We start from the raw sequence: 18,302 nt of genomic DNA on the forward strand, positions 1-18,302 counted from the left end.
AAAATGGACAGATTTGTACAAAGTGCGATTTGGCTGTGACACCTGTAGACGTGGTGCTTAAGAAAACTAAACAAGGATCCGAGGCGCCCCCCTGCCCCCAATATTGATCCAACTCCCCCCATAACTTGTAAAACCCCCATCTCAGCGCCCTAAGGGGGAAACCGAGGTGTCCGAGGGAGCCTGAGGATTGCAGACTAGAGAATGGTCTCAAACCTCTGCAGCCTCTTTACTTCTCTTTCCCCTTCCCTTCTCTTCCTTCTCTTATTTTTTCCCCCCTTTTCAAAAACTGTATAGGTGGCAGATATCCGCGTGGACTGCCTAGCGGACTTCAGTGCGGAGGCAAATCCTGCCCGCGTGTGAGTGTGTCAATGTGAGTGTGTGACTGTGAGGGGCGTGTGTGCGCGTATGAATGACCGCGTGTACCTGGGAAGTGTGCGTGCACGTGTGCGTGTGTGCGCGCGAGGGAGAGTATGAGACTGCGTGTGAGGAGTATGTGCCTCTGTGTGCGCGAGGCCGTTTCTGTAGGAGTGCATGCGTGAGTGTGCACGCGTGTGTTCGGGTCCCCGCTCCTCTCGGAGCTGCAAAGTGCAGGGGGCGGGCCGGGCGGCAGGGGGCCTGCCCCGCGGGATTCCCGCATGCTAGTTCCGGGGCGGGCGGGTCTAAAGGGCTTTATGCACTGTCTGGAGGGTGGGGACTGGCGCGGGTAGAAAACGGGATGCCTCGGGCGCGGGGCCCGGCTTTCTGCCACTGGGAGCCCGCCGAGGTGCGGGCCTGAAGGAGCGCTCTCCAGCGGAGGCGCTGCAGTGCTGAGTGCGACGCGCGCCCACCTCCCGGGGAAGGAACGGCGAGGCCGGGGACCCGGACCGTCGCGGGGATGGAGCGTAGGGCGTCGGCGGCGTGCACGCTACTGCTGGCTTTCGCCGCCTGCCTGGCGCCGGCCAGGGGCCGAGGTAAGAGCTCACCGGCCGGAGTTCCACGCGGAGCGCCGCACTTCCCCGCCTGGGGCAGGGTCGGGTCCGCGGACAGGCGGAGGGGACCGCGGCCGGCAGAGGCCAGGAGCGGGCGGCGGCGCGGCGGCTCCCCCTGGGGCGCTCAGGTTGCCCAGCGCTGGCAGAGCGGGAGCGCCCCTCTTTCGCCCGCCCGGGAAGTGAGCTGTCGCAAACTTGAGAAAGCAGCCCCTCCGGTTTCGGTGACAGCGCACCCCACGGGGACCCCGCCTTTGTTCCCATCGGGGTTTGTCCCAACCCTTCTGGAAGGCACTTTGCGGTTCTCCCCGCGAGTCCGCAGCCTGTTCCCCCCGCTGGTTTACTCTCTCCGGGGCCGAGCGGTCCTTGGCGCTGCTCGGTGCGCAGTTTTCCACCTGCAGCGCCCGGCCCGCGAGTCCCTTCGCGCGCCCAGGCTGCGGGCTCGAGCACCCCGCCTCTCTTCAGCAGCGAAACTTGGTCTCGCCGTGACCCCCAAGAGACCGTATTTCGATAAAGATCATTTACGAGCCAAGATAAGGCCGGGAGGTGGGATTGGTCGAGAGAGCGGCTGATGTGCTGCAGCGTTTTCTTGAAGGGTTTCCCTTTCCACCCGGGAGGGGGGGGCTTTTGTGTTGATGAATGGGCGCGTCTGCGCGGCCAGAGTTTTGAGGGCTCGAATGGAGAAAGTTTCTGCTATGAAGAGCTGTAAACTTCTCTCAAGTCGTCGGGGAGTTTTCGTTTTTTTACAGAAACAGGCGAGGGAAAGAGGAGGAGCAAGTAGTGGAGAGAATAAAAATAGTAAGATGAAAAGGAGAGAAGACAAGCAAGTAGAGAGTAAAAGGGAGAGAAGGAGGGGAAAGAGAGAGCGGGGAGAGAGAGGGAGAGGGAGAGAGAGAGGGAGAGAGGGAGAGAGAGAGGAAGCTAGGGATGAATGGGAAGGGCGAGGAGGCAGGGGAAGCAGCGAGCTCTCTCCCTGGCTTTGCGTTGCTAGGTAGCAGCCAAGAGCTGCGTGTGACCGACCGCCAGACAGACAGAGCGAACTCTGCTGCCTCCACGGGGACTAATCTGTCTGTGGGGAATGGGAGACCCCCCCCCTTCCCCTCCTGCTCGGACAACTTAATTGCCCTACAATGAAAATGAAACCCCTATTGTTGTAGGATTAGCCAAAGCAATAAATTGATTTCCCTGGATCACATATTGGGATTGACGGGTGGGGACTGCAGAAGCCCCCATTGATGACGGAGAGAGGGGAGGGCTTGTGGATGGGCCGTGGCATGTATTCAAATGGTTAATCTGCTTTCTTTCCTCAATTCTTAGCGTAAGCTCTTTAGAAGGAATCAACTAAGTAATTATACAGCAACTCCTAGCAGTACCCATTGCAGACTTCCTGGGAAGAAGTTTGGATACGCCAACAAACCCCACTGGTTGTGTAAAAATCTTTGGAAAAGGAGGGGAGGCAGGGGGAGAACGTCAATAATTCTAACTTTGAACACCTTTTCTCACTGTTGGTAACACAGAAAGAGGATTTATTATTATTGTGGAGGGTTTACTGCAGTGCTTAGGGTTATATATATCTCGTGTCCTAAATACAGCCATAGGATTTACTGTATGTTCCTGTCAGTGCCTGGCAAAAGGAAATGTCCGGATTCAACTGGGATACATCTGGGTTGTCCGCATACAACCAAAACAGATGTTCTCTTCCCTGGATTGATGGTTTAGTCACCAAATAACCTGTACTTACTCTTCTTGGTAGTTTAGACCCATCCATCTTTCATTCTATAATAATAATAACATAATAATAATATGTATAGTAATAGTAACATATCATATACTTATATATGTGGCAGACCCTGTTCTAAGTATTTTACACTTCTTGACATTTAATCTTTACCATACCCCTTTGAAGTAAGTACTCTTACTATTTCAGTTTTACAGATGGGAAATGGAGGCATAGAACAATTAACTTGCCCAAGGTCATGCTGCTAGGAAATTACAGAGCTGTGAGGCAAATCCAAGAGATTCTGACTCCAGAGGCTATAATTTAACTCCTACTGTATGTGGCTCTCTATCTCTTTTGTACCAAAAATGTCATGCCCCCTAAGTTACTGTCCCCGTGTGAAGTTACTAAGGAAGCTGAGGGGCATTTTGCAGGTTTTTGCCACATAATGTAAAGTCTGCTTACTGCTCGTAACTAGATATTTTCAGAAACTCTTTTCTGGTTTCTATCACCTGAATCCTACTATCCTCACTCCCAGTCCTCCTTGATCATTTTTACATACATGTCCTCTGAATGTCCTCAGCCTGGGTGTTTAAGAAGATTTCTAGATTCCTGTTGTATTGATTTTTGATTTAGATGAAGTAAAGTATGATGACAGTGTAAATGTCCTTATTTTAGCATAAAATATTTCAGGTAAGATCTTACTGCAAACTTTGTATCATTAGAAGTCGGAAAGAGTGTCATAGTTAGTCTTTCAAAAAATATCACATATCTGTAGCTAAAAATTATTTGCATTGTCCTCTATTTTGTATAATGCTGTTTAAGAAAAAAAAATGTGGGAGGGCCTGAACTCCATCAATGGCTTCACTACTTTCTAGCTGTGTGACCTTGGGGAAGTCATTTAACTTTGCATGGCTCAGATTGCTTATCTGTAAAATTGGTATGCTGATGAGAGAATCTATTCCATGACATTTTACGAACATAAAGAGATAAATGTGCTTAGTGTGGTGTAAGGCATGGTAGACAGTTTTCATAAATAAACTAGCAGCTCTTTTTATTATATTGATCAACAATAAATGTTACTTTTTTTTTTGCTTACTACTCATATTTCTAATTTCCAAATGCACATAGGAAAGTCTTTAAGCATTTTCCATTTAACATTTCTTTGAGGAATTCCCAGATTCCAGGATGTGATTTGAAGTTTTTTGAGAAAATGGTGTTGATTCTCAGGACAATGATATTCTTTCATCCAACAGAAGTTTGGTTGTGCCCTTAATAGTATCAGCTTTTATGACAATTACATCTTTGGGTGCAGTTTATATGGTTAAAAGGATTGTGTGGCCAACAACAAACAGGCAACATTTTGGTTCCATCACATCTCTGATACCTGCTTCTGCTTTTATTTCACAGCAGTTGGCTTCTCTTTCTCTAATTGAAGTTCTTCCTTGCCAGTCTTTGGGGCTTCTGCTTAAACTCCCTTCAACAGTGTGCTTGTCCTGTTTTAATAGAAACTTTAATAACCTTAGATATCAACTGGTCTTCTTGCATTATTTTATAGATAAGTAACTAAACCCTGGAGGGAGACTGAAAGGGAGTGAAAGGGTGGGGATTAAGTGCCTTGCCTAAGGGCATATGACCTGTGATAGAGCCAGGATCTGAACCTGAGTCTCCTCTCCTCATTCTACAGGACCTTTTTTAGAGACATGTCCTCTAAATGTCCCCAGGTTGAGGAAATTTCTAGATTCCTTTTTTGTTGATCCTGACTTATCAGATGAGGCAAAGTATGATGAAGAGATTTGATCTTGGCGAATCTTCAGTTGGCTGGGTCACCTGTCTCAGGCCTAAGCTGAATCTTATGATAACCATGTGTTTTTAGCTTGGTCCAGAACTTATGCCATGTCAGCACCCCAACTCCCAAAGTCTCTGCCTCTGGATCCATTTTTCAAAACCTTGGGCCATCAGAGCATATTCCTGAAGGTCTCTGGGTTTTGTAGTGAAGGCTGCTACATGACTAGATTTTTAGTCTTATTCAAGGTAATTATTCGGTCATGGTTAATCACTGTCCATGTTCTTTAGTCATGTGCTCTAAGAACACTGACAGGTTTCAAAAAATGTAAATTAAAAGTTGAAGAAATCATTTTAAAATAATGATATCAAGAACTTAAATGTATTTCCCATGTGACTAGAAGCACATTGCAATGTTGTCTTTGGGGTTTCTGCTAAGTCCTAGTAGCTAGAACAAGGTATGTAGAAAGTTGAGGTGCTTACAGCAGTTTGTTGAATTGAAAAGAGTTGGTATAACTCAAATAGTTATATCATATTCTATTAACTTTGTGATCTTGAGGAATTAAAAAAAATTGTCACCACTGTGGCATTCCACAAACATTTATTAATAAGTATCCACAGTGTGCTAGTGAGTCAGCAGTATCAACACTGCAGAAAGGTTAAGGAGGATGAGAACTGAAAAGAGGAATCTAGGTTTCACAATTAAAATGGTCTGCAACTTTGCCTTTAAGATTCTGAGATCGTCATTCTCTAGTTCCTAATAACTCTGGCTATGATCTCACCAATATTAGAAAGATTTGACATGTTCCAGCCTCCGTGTTTTGGGCTGCTTCTTTAGAATGATCAGGTTGGTAGATGTTTTGAAATGTCAGAGACATTTCTTTGATGCTCCCCATGTTTCTATAGGGGTCTGTGCAAATGTTTCCTAATTGATTTCTTGACAGTCTTAGCATTGTGAGACAAAGTAGGAAGAGTGTGAGATTTTGGGGTTAGGGGATCTGGGTTTGAAACTTGCCCCTGCCGTTTGCTATCTGGGAAATTCATTACAGTGTACTCAACTGCTCTGGCTTGGTTTTATCTGTAAAACAGGCATATGTCTACCTGATAGGGTGGCTATGCCAATTAACTGAGGTGCGTGTGAAGTGTTCTTTACACTGTGAGGTCTCATATATTCTTCTATCCATCATTACTGCCTTCTTCAAGGATCTAACTTTTTCCAAACTTGAGGAGAAGATATTGTATCTTGGTATCCTTTTTTTATTTTTATTTTTTTAATACAACTGATCCTTTGAGTGATATTCCTGGGCATGTTTGACATAGTGCTTTAGTGACTACAACAACTTTACATAGTAGTCTAAATTCTCATGTTTGTGAATGACAGAAACCTAAGTTAAACTGCTTGAAGCCAAAAGGGAAGTTTCTTGAAATATGGAATTGAAAAGATAGAGCCGTTAGGTTGAACCATATGGGATTTTGCTGTTTTTCTAGGTCAGAAATAGTCAAATATGGCAATTTCACTTGGTTCAACCTAGTACAAATGGGGGCTCAGCATATGTCATGCTGATCTGGATTCTCTTTCTATCTTCTGGCCCTGAGATGACTCTGTTCTCTAGCGTGTTCTTCTCTGGTGTTATAAGATGGCTGTTAATGGCTTTTGGAGGCACATCCTTTCATGTCATGACCAATGGGAAAGAGCAAGAGTTTTTGTCTTAATTGTTCTCTGCAAAAGTCTCAGTTGCATTTCAGGGGCTCTGCTTAGGTCATAAGCTTATCGGAGAACCAATCGCTGTATCCAGGGATGTGAAGTGTGCCTATAGCTTAGACTTGAGTCACATGCTTGGTCCCTGAAGTCATAGACTAAGGCTAGACCCCAGAGGGAAAATTGGGTAAGGCTCCCAGGAGAATTGTGAACAGATGTAGGGCTGCAAAAACAACATGCGTCTAGAACACCTTATCAGATAAAACCATTTTTCCACGTTATGTATGAAGACAGACTTGAAAAGGCTGTAGAAATTTCTCAAGAGCAGGCAGTCCTGGGGTAACTCAATAATTGAAGGGGGGAAAGTATTGGAAACATTTAAGGCAAAAGACATGGTGCTGTGTTCGTGTGGTCATGTTGCAACTAGAAGATTTGCTTGTAGCCTAAAGGATTCTTATTTGGAGCAGAACTTTGTGATGGACAGGAATGTTCTATAAAATGAGCTGAGAGATCAAAGCAAGGAGCTCTTGAGTCCATTGTAGGATTTCATTTTTCAGTGAGTCCTAGGTCCTTGCTCCTTTTCCAACTTACTTCATTTGTTTTTATTCCCAAGATGTTGTCCCTTTTCCAGGCACTAAACCTTGGCTGTGAGAAAGAGGTAGAGAGAAAGAAGAGAGAAGAAGGGTTTGGAGACGTATTAAGATGCTTCTATGGAGACAAAATGCACCTTGGTGCAAATCTAAGAGTCCTTAGCATATACCCTAGGGTCTTCTTCTATAAATGGTAGAATAGTTGTCTTTCACACTTCACTGGATTAATTCAGAAATGCCAAACATTTGCACTCTATGCCGATGGTTATTTTGCTGGTCTTTAAGTCTTATTTCTAATATCATGTACCAAGAAACTGGAAACATCAGTTTCCTGGAAATATAAGTCTCTTCAAGAAAATGACAGATTAGACAATGTGAAGTTTCATGTTAAGATCTCTATGCTTTTGGTCATTAGCCCTCAGATCATGCCTAACCCCCAAGGTTATTGGAAACAGTGAGAAATGAATGAAAGCAGGAAATGTAATTACCATTCTGTGCATTGAAAAGTTAAGCCACTGTTACCATGGATACAATGGCTTGTTTATCGTCCAGATCTTGAGATTCCAAGTTTGGAAGCAATACCAGAGGTCTCCTTTAAGTTTATGTACCATCAGCCTCATGCAGATTCTTAGTAACTTTTAAAATAAGGCTTTACTCACTGATTCACATTAAGTAATAGCATACCTACTTTTGAGTGTCCAGCGGGTGTTGAGGAAACCCAATAAAGGGGAAGAAGACCGCAGCTACAATTCTGTTATGCTAGACTTTCTTGGATTCTCATATAAAAACATCCTGTCTTATAGTGTCAGAGATTTGCTTGTCACCTTGGGTCCAGTTCTTTGGTTTTTAATCTCATTAACAAGGAGAAGTTTTTCTCAGTAAAGGCTGAAAAATCAAAACTCATTATTTCAATAGGGAAATCCTCAAATAAAATTGAATTTAAGGATAGAAATCTTTTTCATATGTCAATCTTACCTACCTTTTAATCTCACTAAAGGGGAGGAGAAAATGCTAGTGTGTACTTCCACACAGGTTTGATTTTGATGTGGGAAGGGTGTGGAGGATACTTTTTGTTGCAAGAAACAGAAAACCCACCTCAAATTGGCTTAAACAATTAAGGGTATTTATTGGCTCATGTAAGTAAAAACTTCTGAGTCATAGTGGGGTTCAGGTGAGGTGCAGTCATGGCTCCAGTTCTCTCTCTTTGTATTTTTCTTGACTCTACTCCCCTCTAGGTTTCAGCTTTGTTTTCAGCCTGGCTTCCCATATTGTTATATTATAGCTGCCAGGACAAATGGGGCTACATGTTTTCTTGATCCTATCTAAGAACAATTCAACTTTGAGAAGATTTCAGCTATGTTCTCAAAAGCGTTATTTCATCATGATTTATAGAATGCTATAATCTCTAGGGTCCCTAGATGGAAATCACCTAGCTTCCTACATTTGGCATATCATCAAAATCACACGGGGAGTTTTAAATGGTATGTAGATTCTTAGGCCAAAACCCACACTTACTAAATTAGAAGTATGGAATCTGTTTTGTTGAGTAATTCTGAGAGTCAGACAGTTTGGGAACAACTGATCTGGGTAACCTGTCTGATTTTAGTTTTGTAAACTGAAACTAATTTGCCATGGCAAATTCCTTCCAGTAGCAGTGAAGTATACTCTGTTAAATCTGTTCTTTCTTTTGGGTGGGGATGTTAAAAGGTAGTTAGAGTAAGGAGGAAAACTTCTCTTTTATATCTGAGGGTGATATGAAGTACTGGCCCCATTCCTGGCGGTCTCCTTTCCTGGCCAACATGACAGTCCCTCCCTGTAGCTACTATTTGTGTCTTAATTAGATTCTTTGTTCTTTCCCTGGACACCCTTGATGCCCTTCCTCCCACTCTAAGAAACTGAGATTCTTTGAGCTACTACTTCCAACTACTGTTGGAGGTCTTCTTACCCTTTTCCGCCCAAGTCAGGGATTCATCTCAAGAGAATCCTTGGCAGAACTCATTGGAATCTAAAGCAGCCGTCTGTGTTTGGTATGGGAGTATTGGAAAACCTTGTAGCTCATTCACTTTATATCCTAAGCCCAACTCTTTGTTGATCCCACTGGTACTTATAGTCCATTGCTCCTGCCACCTCTTCACTGCCCTTCAAATTCCTCAGTTATTCACTTCCTCAGCTTATATTTTATGGCCCATCGTTAGCATCACTTCCTTGCCTCCACCCTCAGCAGTCTGGTCCTCTTTCCTCAAACCTCCATCCAACACCACCTGCTCAGACAACGTTGCTTCTTATAAACGTGAAAATAGAAGCAATCAACAGAACTCCACAAACTCCCGTAGCTCAACCATCATCACTTGAGCTTCAGCCTGTGTATTTTGTCTTTCCTCCTGTTACTCTGGATGAACTTTCCATGCTCTGTAGTGCAACCAGTTCATTCATGTTCTAGATCACATTCTCTCTCACCTCTCACCATTTGTCTCCTTTCATGAAATCTTCTTTTCCACACATTCCTTCTTGCTATCACCTATTTTCTCTGTTTCTTGGCAAAAATCCCTTGGCAGATTTGTCTTTTTTTTTGGCTGTGCCACACAGCTTGCAAAATCCCAGCTCCCCAACCAGGGACTGAGCCCAGACCCTTGGCAGTGAGAGCACAGAGTCCCAACCACTGGGACCACCAGGCAGATTTGTTTTTATCCACTGTAGTTTCGCGTCAGTTGTTCTCAAATCCATGCCATTCAAGTTTTTTCCGCGCCCCCCCACCCTTGACAAGTATGTCTTTGGCCAAGGTCACCGATGACCTCCATGTTGTTAAATCCAAAGATCCATTCTCAGCTCTCATCTTGTTTAGCTGATTAGCAACGTTGCACACAGTGTGTCCTGCCTTCCTCCATGAAACCACATTCTCCTAGTTTCCTTCCTTCCTTGCTGGCCTCTCCTTGGTTTCTCATGCTTGTTCTCATCCACCTTCCTGATTACTTTTCATCTCTATCTACATTACTTTGGTTGCCTCATCCTGTCTCTTTAAATACCATCTGTATGCAGACAACTTACAAATTTATGAGTATAATCCAGACCCTACCGTAAACTCTAGTCCTATATGTCCAACTGCTTATTTGATATATCCACCTGGTTGTGCAATAGTCATTTCAGACTTATGTCCAAAAACTGAACTCCTGATCTCCACTAATGCCCCAAACCTGCTTTCTCCATAGATTTCCCCATATTAGTAAGTGGCTTCTCCATCCTTGTTCAGACTCCAAACCTTGGACTCTGCTCTGACTCCTCTTTTTCTTTTATACCTCACATCCAATACGTCAGACAATCCCATTGTTTCGATCATCAGAATACATGTAGAATCCAACCACTTTTCGTCTTTACCACTACTGCATTGATCCAAGTCATGGTCACGTCTTACCTGGATTATTGCAATAGCTTCCCTACTGATCACCTGCTTCCCTTCTGTCCCCCTTCTGTCAACTCTCAACCCCCTTTTAGAAACCAGTCAGATCCTGTCACTCCTCTGCTCAAAAGCTCCAATGGCTTTTGTCCCACACTAGGTGGGTTTTCCAGAAACAGACGCTGAGATGGAGTTTGGAATGCAAGATATTTATTAAGATCAGTGTCTGTGAAGGGAAGGGGAGGAAGCAGAAATAGGCAGAGGAAGAAACTGAACTGTAACAAGGTCTTGCTTGACCCAGTGGGGAGTTCTGGAGCTACAGTTGGCAGAGAGAGTGTTCTATGTGTCAGACTGAAATGGCCTTCCTCAGTTGCTAGATGTGGCCTGCCCTGGCAAGGTACCTTATTCTACAACTGAGATGGACCTCAGAGGAGCTCAGTGTAGGTAGAAAGTCCTTCCCTGCAGCTGGTCCTTCCTTGAAGGGGAATCTGGGTGGTACATCTCCTCATCTACCTGTCTATCATTGCTTCCCAGCTCATAAAGAGTCAATGTCCAAGTAGACCCTAACCATCTGGCCTGCACATCACCTCCCTGAACTATCTCCTTCTCTCTCCCACTCACGTTGCTCTAGGTGCAATGATATTCTTGCTTTTTCCCCAACGCAGTGAGCACCTTAAGGCCTTCATACTGGCTTTCTCTCTTCCTGAACATTCTTGCCTCAGACTGTGTATGACTTGTCCCTCACCTTCGATAGGTCACTGCTTATATGTCACTTTCTCAGTGTCACCTTCTCTGATTTTTTCCTCTTACTTTCTTCATTGCACTTAACACCCTCTGACATGATGGACATAATTTATTTTTTTTTTTAATTTACTTTGTTGTCCCTTCCCTAAGATATGAATTCCAAGAGGGCAGGCATTTTTCTGTCTTATTCATTGACTTATCCCTAGTGTCCATAATAGGGCTAACTAAATACATATAAGTTGAATGAATGATGGATAGATGTCACCATGAGTGCTAAAACCAAGAAGGGCAGCCTAAGCTCATCACCATGTCCTTGGTATTGCCAGCCCTTAATTCTGCCGGGCTTCTGGAGGCCTCATCAAGGTCCTGATGGGGAAAAAAGAAAATTGCTGTCTCTATCGAAACAAGTGGCTTAGCAACACTGTTTCTCTCCATTTGACTCTCCCCCTTCCTCCGCCTCACTGCCCCCCAACTACTGATGAATCCCAGTGCATTTGATAGTAGCGGATTCTGCATCAGCCTTTTTAACTTCCACCCCAGACACTTGGTTACCCTGTGAGGATCCCCTGTACATACAGAATGGGGCTATTTTAGGGACGGATTTGATACAGTTGCTTCTACGAAAAGATAAGCCAAAGTTTTTAGACTTTATGTTAGTGGACTGTCATTCTGTGTTTAAACAGAACACAAAAGAAATCTGTCTGAGACCGTGGCACAGTGAAAACAGCCTTGATCAGACAAAAGGCCCTCTTTGAAGAGGGGAGTGGTTTCTCAACTTGGGGAGGCGGCGTAGACTATGGAGGAAAGAACATCACATGTCAAGTCAGGACATTCATGGGTCTTGTTCCTGATGAATGAACCAAAAATGGGCCCAACCGAAGAGGGCCAGACTACTGAAAAATGCCTGTGGCTGCTTGTCCCTAGGCACAATCTTTCTCACTTTAGACCCCATTCTTTTTTTTTTTTTTTAATTTGGCCGTGTCGGGTCTTAGTTGCAGCATGCGGGATCTTTCGTTGCAGCACATGGGCTCTCTAGTTGTGGCATGCGGGCTTAGTTGCCCCACGACATGTGGGATCTTAGTTCCCCGACCAGGGATCGACCCCATGTCCCCTACAATGGAAGGTGGATTCTTAACCACTGGACCACCAGGGAAGTCCCTAGACCCCATTCTTTTGATGAGTTCATAATGCAACCGTGACCAAATAGGTGAGAGGCAGAGGAGTGACTCAGTGACATGCATGTATGGGTGAAGAAGTTGGGAGAATGACCTGACATAACTACTGCTAAAAAATTTGAGTGCTTTCTATGTGCCTGATACAGTCCTAAGTGTTTTACAGGCGTAACTTTACCCACTTCTTTATTAACAGTTTGAACTTTATGGATAAAGGAGCAAGGCAAAGACAGGTGAGGTCATTTGCCCACAGCCATCTAGTTATTAAGTGGTGGAACCAAGATTTGAACCCAGAGTCCTTAATCTTATGTGTTATCACTGTGGGTAAGTAGGAGCAAGTGCAAGATAGTGCCTCTGTATCAATCAAACAAACCCTCATTTAATGGCTCATATTATGATCAGGTGACCTCATTTCAGAAGCTGGTACCTTTGCAACTCAACTCTTGGACATTTTTGTGCTACTTTTGGCAGTCATTCGTTCGTTCATTCATTACACGTCAATGGAGACCATATCATGCTTTGGCATGTGTAACTGGGTACAACAGAGGACAGAGAGATTCCTGCCACATGGGCCTATCCAAAACAGCTTACTCTTGAAAAGTGCATTTCCATTTTAACCTAGTTTTCCCTCTATACTCTTTTGGTACTGGCTGATTCCTGCTTGCTGACTTTCTCCTATACTACCATTCCTTTATCTAGGAATGTCCTCTTCTCTATAGTTACACATCTTTTAATTCAGAAGACCCTTCCCCAATCAGAGAGTTCTATTCTAACTTCCTCTTTGGGATGGCGGTGATGTACAGATTTTTAAAGTCTGCTGTTGCTTAATACAGATGGAAAAATTCCTACTAAGTTCTCTTATTCAAAGTCCTAGAAGAAAGTAATGAACAACCAAATGAGAACTGAGACTCTTTACAGCTGAGAAGTTTAATCGTATAGAGATGGGGAAGGCGTTTGCCTGTGGGCCGGAAGGGCGGGAAGGGCTGGAAGTGCTGAAACATCTCTTGGCTCCAAAGCATCTCTCACCCTGGCCAAAGATGTCTGCTCTGTCACCATTAGAGCCAATTCTTTAGAGTAAGACACTCTTCCCCCCGAAACTCTGGTTAAAGTGCGACATGTTTACCCCGTCTGGTAAAGTAGTTCGTTGAGATAATAATGCACAGTAAACATTTGTCAGCGTGAGGTTCAGAAAGAATGAGACGCAAAGCTGATGGTTTGTTGCGGTGGTGGTGCGAAAGAAGGGAAGAAGGCACCAGAAGGTGAGTCCTGAAAGGGAGCCAACCTCATCTCCTAATTATTTTGCCTAAATCAGCTTTTCTGGGGAAAAAAGATATTATTGCTTGTGCTTTTCCCTTAGGGTGACATTATGGGGAGCTTCTGCTGTGAATCTGTCAAAAGGATGTCAAAGATAGCACTTCTTACTTTCTAGTAAGGCTCTCCTTCCTCTAATTAGCTTAGCTGAAATACAATTGTTAGAACAAAAGGAAAGGTTGATCCTAAAAGCAACAAAGTTGCAGCACTCTATCAATCATTCCTTTGGGATTCATCGGCATCAGGTAAGGTTGAGAGGAAGCTGTTGGATTTAGTGTAAATGGAAGTTATAATTTTTCTAGACCATAATGATGACTATTGATAGGAAATCCAGTGTTCTTCCTTAGTTAGTATGCAATAAAAAAAACAGTTTGCAAATGAATAAAGTGAAATCCACACATTTCCCAAATCTGTTGCTAAATGGTTAATTTTTATGTACCACCACTTTGAATTATTTTTCCAGTTCACTTCTGGCATAAAAATTTACTTCTCCCCTAATATTTGGTGCAGCGAGGTGTTGAAAGAATTTGCTAAGTAATCACTGGAAGCTAAGATTCTAGTGAAAAACAAAATGCATGGTTTAAAAATTGAATGTACTAACTCGGAGACAGCAAAAATTAGATGCTTCTTGCTGTAAATAATTAAACCCAGCAGGGCAGACAGGAGAGAACATGGGACTTGAGCTAAGAAGGATGCATAGTGTATTGAACACTTTCACTTCCCTGTAAGGGAAATCAAAGAGGTCTTTAATAGTTGTTGCTGATTGTGAATATGTGCCACAAAATCCCACTGTAATCCAGATTTATTTTTCAAGCATTTTGCTTTGATTGAAGGAATGAGAAAGTGAAGGGAAGAGGAACGGTATTCGATTGAGGCCCTTTAGCCCTCTTTTTCTCTAGGAGGTCCAAGTGTGGTTTGTCACTGTGACCTGGGGCTTTGGTTCCCTTCAGGGCCTTCTTGCGCTGGGGTTGCATTGGTAGATCAAAGACAACTGGTTCTATTTTCTTGCCAAGAAGCAGTGGATATACTAATTGAGAAGTGGACTGACACGAGACACATAGGATGGATTCTTTCTGATTTTCTCTAACAGGGCTGGTTTCCTTAGTCTCCCTACCTCCTCCACTTTTTTCGAGGTGGGGGGCAAGTAACTGGCCTTAATTTTTCTCTGTGTAAAAGGGAATAAGATTTTACAGCTTTCATACGGGTGGGCTTGAATATTAGCCTTAATGAAGTGCTTTATTTTATTATTTAAAAAAGTAACGTAGGGCTTCCCTGGTGGCGCAGTGGTTGAGAGCCCGCCTGCCGATGCAGGGGACACGGGTTCATGACCCGGTCTGGGAAGATCCCACATGCGGCGGAGCGGCTGGGCCTGTGAGCCATGGCCGCTGAGGCTGCACGTCCGGAGCCTGTGCTCCGCAACGGGAGAGGCCACAACAGTGAGAGAGAGGCCCGTGTACCGCAAAAAAAAAAAAGAAAAAAAAAAATTTAACGTAGACTAAAATGGTGTGTGTATAGTTCTATAAATTTTCATACATGTATATATTCATGTAACCAGCACCGCAATTGGGATTAGAACAGTTTAATAACCCCCACTCCCTCGATTCCCTTATGCTATTCCTTTGTAGTCACACCCTCCAAATAAAGTTTCTAAGTTCTTTTTCTGAAAACTCACTTTCCCACATGAAAGCCTCAATTTCTGCCTTTCATTTGTTCATTTTAATTCAGGAAGTGTTTCTAGCTCATTTCTGAAGTAATTCAAAATGACATGGGTGAATGGTAAGTTTGCAAGGCTGGTTTCCCCTTATTGTATGGAGGAAAAAACTGGAAAGATGGAAGCTCTTTCAGTATAGCCATAGAGGAAAAAAATTGCCTAAACTTGGCTTGTTGCTAGATTGGAATCTGCAAAGAAAACACACGCAAGAAATCTCCCTTGAAGAGGAGGACAGAGGTTTATTTTTTATTTAACGATTTACCCCTTGACACCTGGGAAATGATTAGTTGATGTTTTCAAAGAAGATTAAGTCAGTGTGGTTAATTAACTGTGGTAATCAGGTGACTTAAATTAATTAACTCCTTGTTAACAATTTCCATCAATTTTGTAAATAAATGACTAAATCAGTAAATTATATTCTTAAGATTAAAGGCTTTATTTCCTGATTTATTTTATTGATGACAAATTAGAGATTTTTCTCCTCATCTCATTCCCTTCCTGCCAACCTGACAAATGAGAACTAGCTGGTTATAGTTCGAGAGGAACACACCAGAGTACCTTTTAATATGTGGTTTTAAGGAAAAGTCAGGCTAAAGGACACTTTTGCTCCTTCATCTCAGCACATTTTAAAAGATTTAGGGGAATGAAACTTAAGAAGTATGTACATAGCAACATTAAGGGAGAATGGAGGTAGCAAGTAATGATGAAACTCACTCCAGGATAAGCTTTTTACTATGAAGTTTTTAATGTTTTATTTTCTTTCTTTTTTCTAAGTGAAAAGTGAATGAGGGATATAATAACATGAGACAATTCGGCTTTGAGCTAGAAATAAATTTTAATGGATAATTAGGTGTTCTATTTAGAAGGAATTTATCAAAATGTTGGGATATAGTGATTGCATTAGTCAGTAAAGCTTGACTGCAGGTTTAAAATGCCATGCAAATATACAACTAGAAAGTTCTTACTTTTTAGAATCTTTATAATTGAAAATTCCCTTCCCTGCTTACATGATTATGTCTTGGTCTCCAATGAAACATGTGAGCTGGAACATTACCCACCTGTCCCCCATGCCCTCAAATATGCCATTGCATTTTCTGAAAGGCATTGAACACTCAGGGGATTTGCATTGTGAGACAGATGCTATAGGGTTATTTAGGATTCCTTCTAGAAGGAATATTTGGCATCTTGAATAACTTTTGAGGAGCTACAATATATTTACGTATTTGCAAAAATTCAATGCTAAGATCACTCACATTTTATAAAGAGAAAATTCCTACAGTTTCCTTGAAGGTATAGAAGGCAGCCTCAATTGTGGGAATGAGCTGAAACCAGTGATGTAAATTTACATCTCTGACTGCTAAGCAAAATTTTGGGGTCTTCCTACTATTATGGAAGCTCTCTGGCCACGCCCTCTGCTCCCTTCTCCACCTACCCAAGCATCCTCAATCTCAAGGGTCTTCCCTGGATGTAGTTCACCTGTGGCCAAACCTTTCTGGTGCTGGGGCACTGCCTGGTGTTGTTGGAGTTTTGGAGATTTAGCTCTGTCACGTTCCAGATGTGCCCCTCTGGGCTATTTGACCTCTCTGAGCTTCAGTCTCCTGGACTACTTAGTAATTTCTACTCCACAGGTTCCTGGGAATATTTAAAGGACCTTGTGAGCATGCAAGGTCCTGGCACTTGGTGAGCCTTCAGTAAACATTTAACCCCACAGGGAACCTGGTGCTAAATCATTCATAGTTGACCAGCTCTTGGTTAGGTCAATGCAGCAGAGCAGCCACCATGCTGTGTCTTTTGAAATAAAGGAATCACTTGTCACATTCTCTATCCATAGAAATTGTTGAGGAAAAAAATACAGTTTTTTTTTTTTTTTTTTAGGAGGGGGAACTGTCAAACAAGGAAGCATTAGAAGACAGGCGTTGTATCTTGCCTTTCTACCCCCCCAAGAACATTTATTTGGACTTTCACCTTTAGGGCTTGAAAGCACAGACCCCAAATGTCATGTTACGTAGTATTTCAAACTTCTCAATGGACTCAGTGTTTCCATTTCGTGTGTCCTGTACCTACTTCCTGTAAACCTGGTCCTCTGCAGAGTTTACTGGTGATGTCTCTGTAACTCTGAGAACAAGAATGATAGAAGCATGGGTCTAAGTAGAGCTCAGGTGTGCCCTCTGGTCAAGGAGAAAGCTCTCCAGAGGGAAGAGTACGTTAAAAGATGAACACTTGGCTTTGTGAGAAGTTTTAATCAGACCACGTAAGAATCATAGTCAATGTTATAACAGTTCCTTATTATTCCGTAAAAATAGAAAAGAGTCAGTGAGAAGTTTAAGAGGTGAAAAGCTATCAGTCAATCCAGATTTGGTTCATAATTACAGTGAATACATTGACGTATTTATTCCACATTTACTGAGAGCCTATTGGGTCCAGAACTGAAGACACAAAGATGAATAAGACATGTACACAAACAGTTGTGCTACAAGGTGAGAGGTGTTGTCATAGAGGTTTGGGAGCACAGGGAAGGGAGTGAAGTCAAGTGGACCTGAGGGGGCCAAGAGCCAGGGAAGAGTGCCCTGATTTGCTATTTGAACAGTCTTTTTTTTTTTAATTCTAATCAAAAGAGCAGCCATCCTAACTGAAGAAATATTGTTGTTTCCCAGTGTGGATTTAGATGTAGTTCAGAAATTGACTCCCTATATCAAATGTATACGTATGCTAAGCTAACCAGTCCACTACTTTATTTTTTTATTTTTTGAATTTTATTTTATTTATTGAACAGAGTCTTGAGGAGGGTGTGTTGGCAGGAGATGGAGCTGGGAGAGCCGACTCTGGTGAGACTAGAGGACTTTGTGTGTCAAACTAAGCAGTTTGGTGCCTTTGAAAAAAATGTAAGCTGGGAAGCACAATGGTTAGACTTAGATTTTTTTTTTTTTGAAGATAATGCTTTCGCCATGAGGAAAAGCAGATCAACCAGTTAAATTAGAGAATTACTGTAATTATCTGAGAGACAGATGATAAGGGTCAAACTAAACTTGTGGACCTGAAGGTGACCAGAGGGAGAAAGAGTCATTGTGGAATACAGAAAAAGCTTTTATTTGTTGCTGTTTTTGATAATTCCCATTATTTTATTTATTTATTTTTTTTGCGGTACGCGGGCCTCTCACTGCTGTGGCATCTCCCGTTGCGGAGCACAGGCTCCGGACGCGCAGGCTCAGCGGCCATG

General features: G+C 43.0%; 1 protein-coding gene across 1 annotated transcript in view; it reads left to right on the plus strand.

Moving 5' to 3' along the window:
• Window positions 1–874: 874 nt before the first annotated feature.
• The window catches only part of LRP2 (LDL receptor related protein 2), a gene marked incomplete at both ends in the record, with an annotated part of 196,528 nt that continues 179,100 nt past the window's right edge, over window positions 875–18,302 (plus strand). Inside the window, one exon of the mRNA XM_082658863.1 lies at window positions 875–950. Within this exon, the coding sequence (XP_082514989.1) occupies window positions 875–950 (76 nt within the window). The remainder of the gene's footprint in view (window positions 951–18,302) is intronic.

The sequence above is a fragment of the Grampus griseus genome (genome assembly GCF_964374135.1).
Source record: "Grampus griseus genome assembly, chromosome: 7".
NCBI classification, from domain to species: domain Eukaryota; kingdom Metazoa; phylum Chordata; class Mammalia; order Artiodactyla; family Delphinidae; genus Grampus; species Grampus griseus.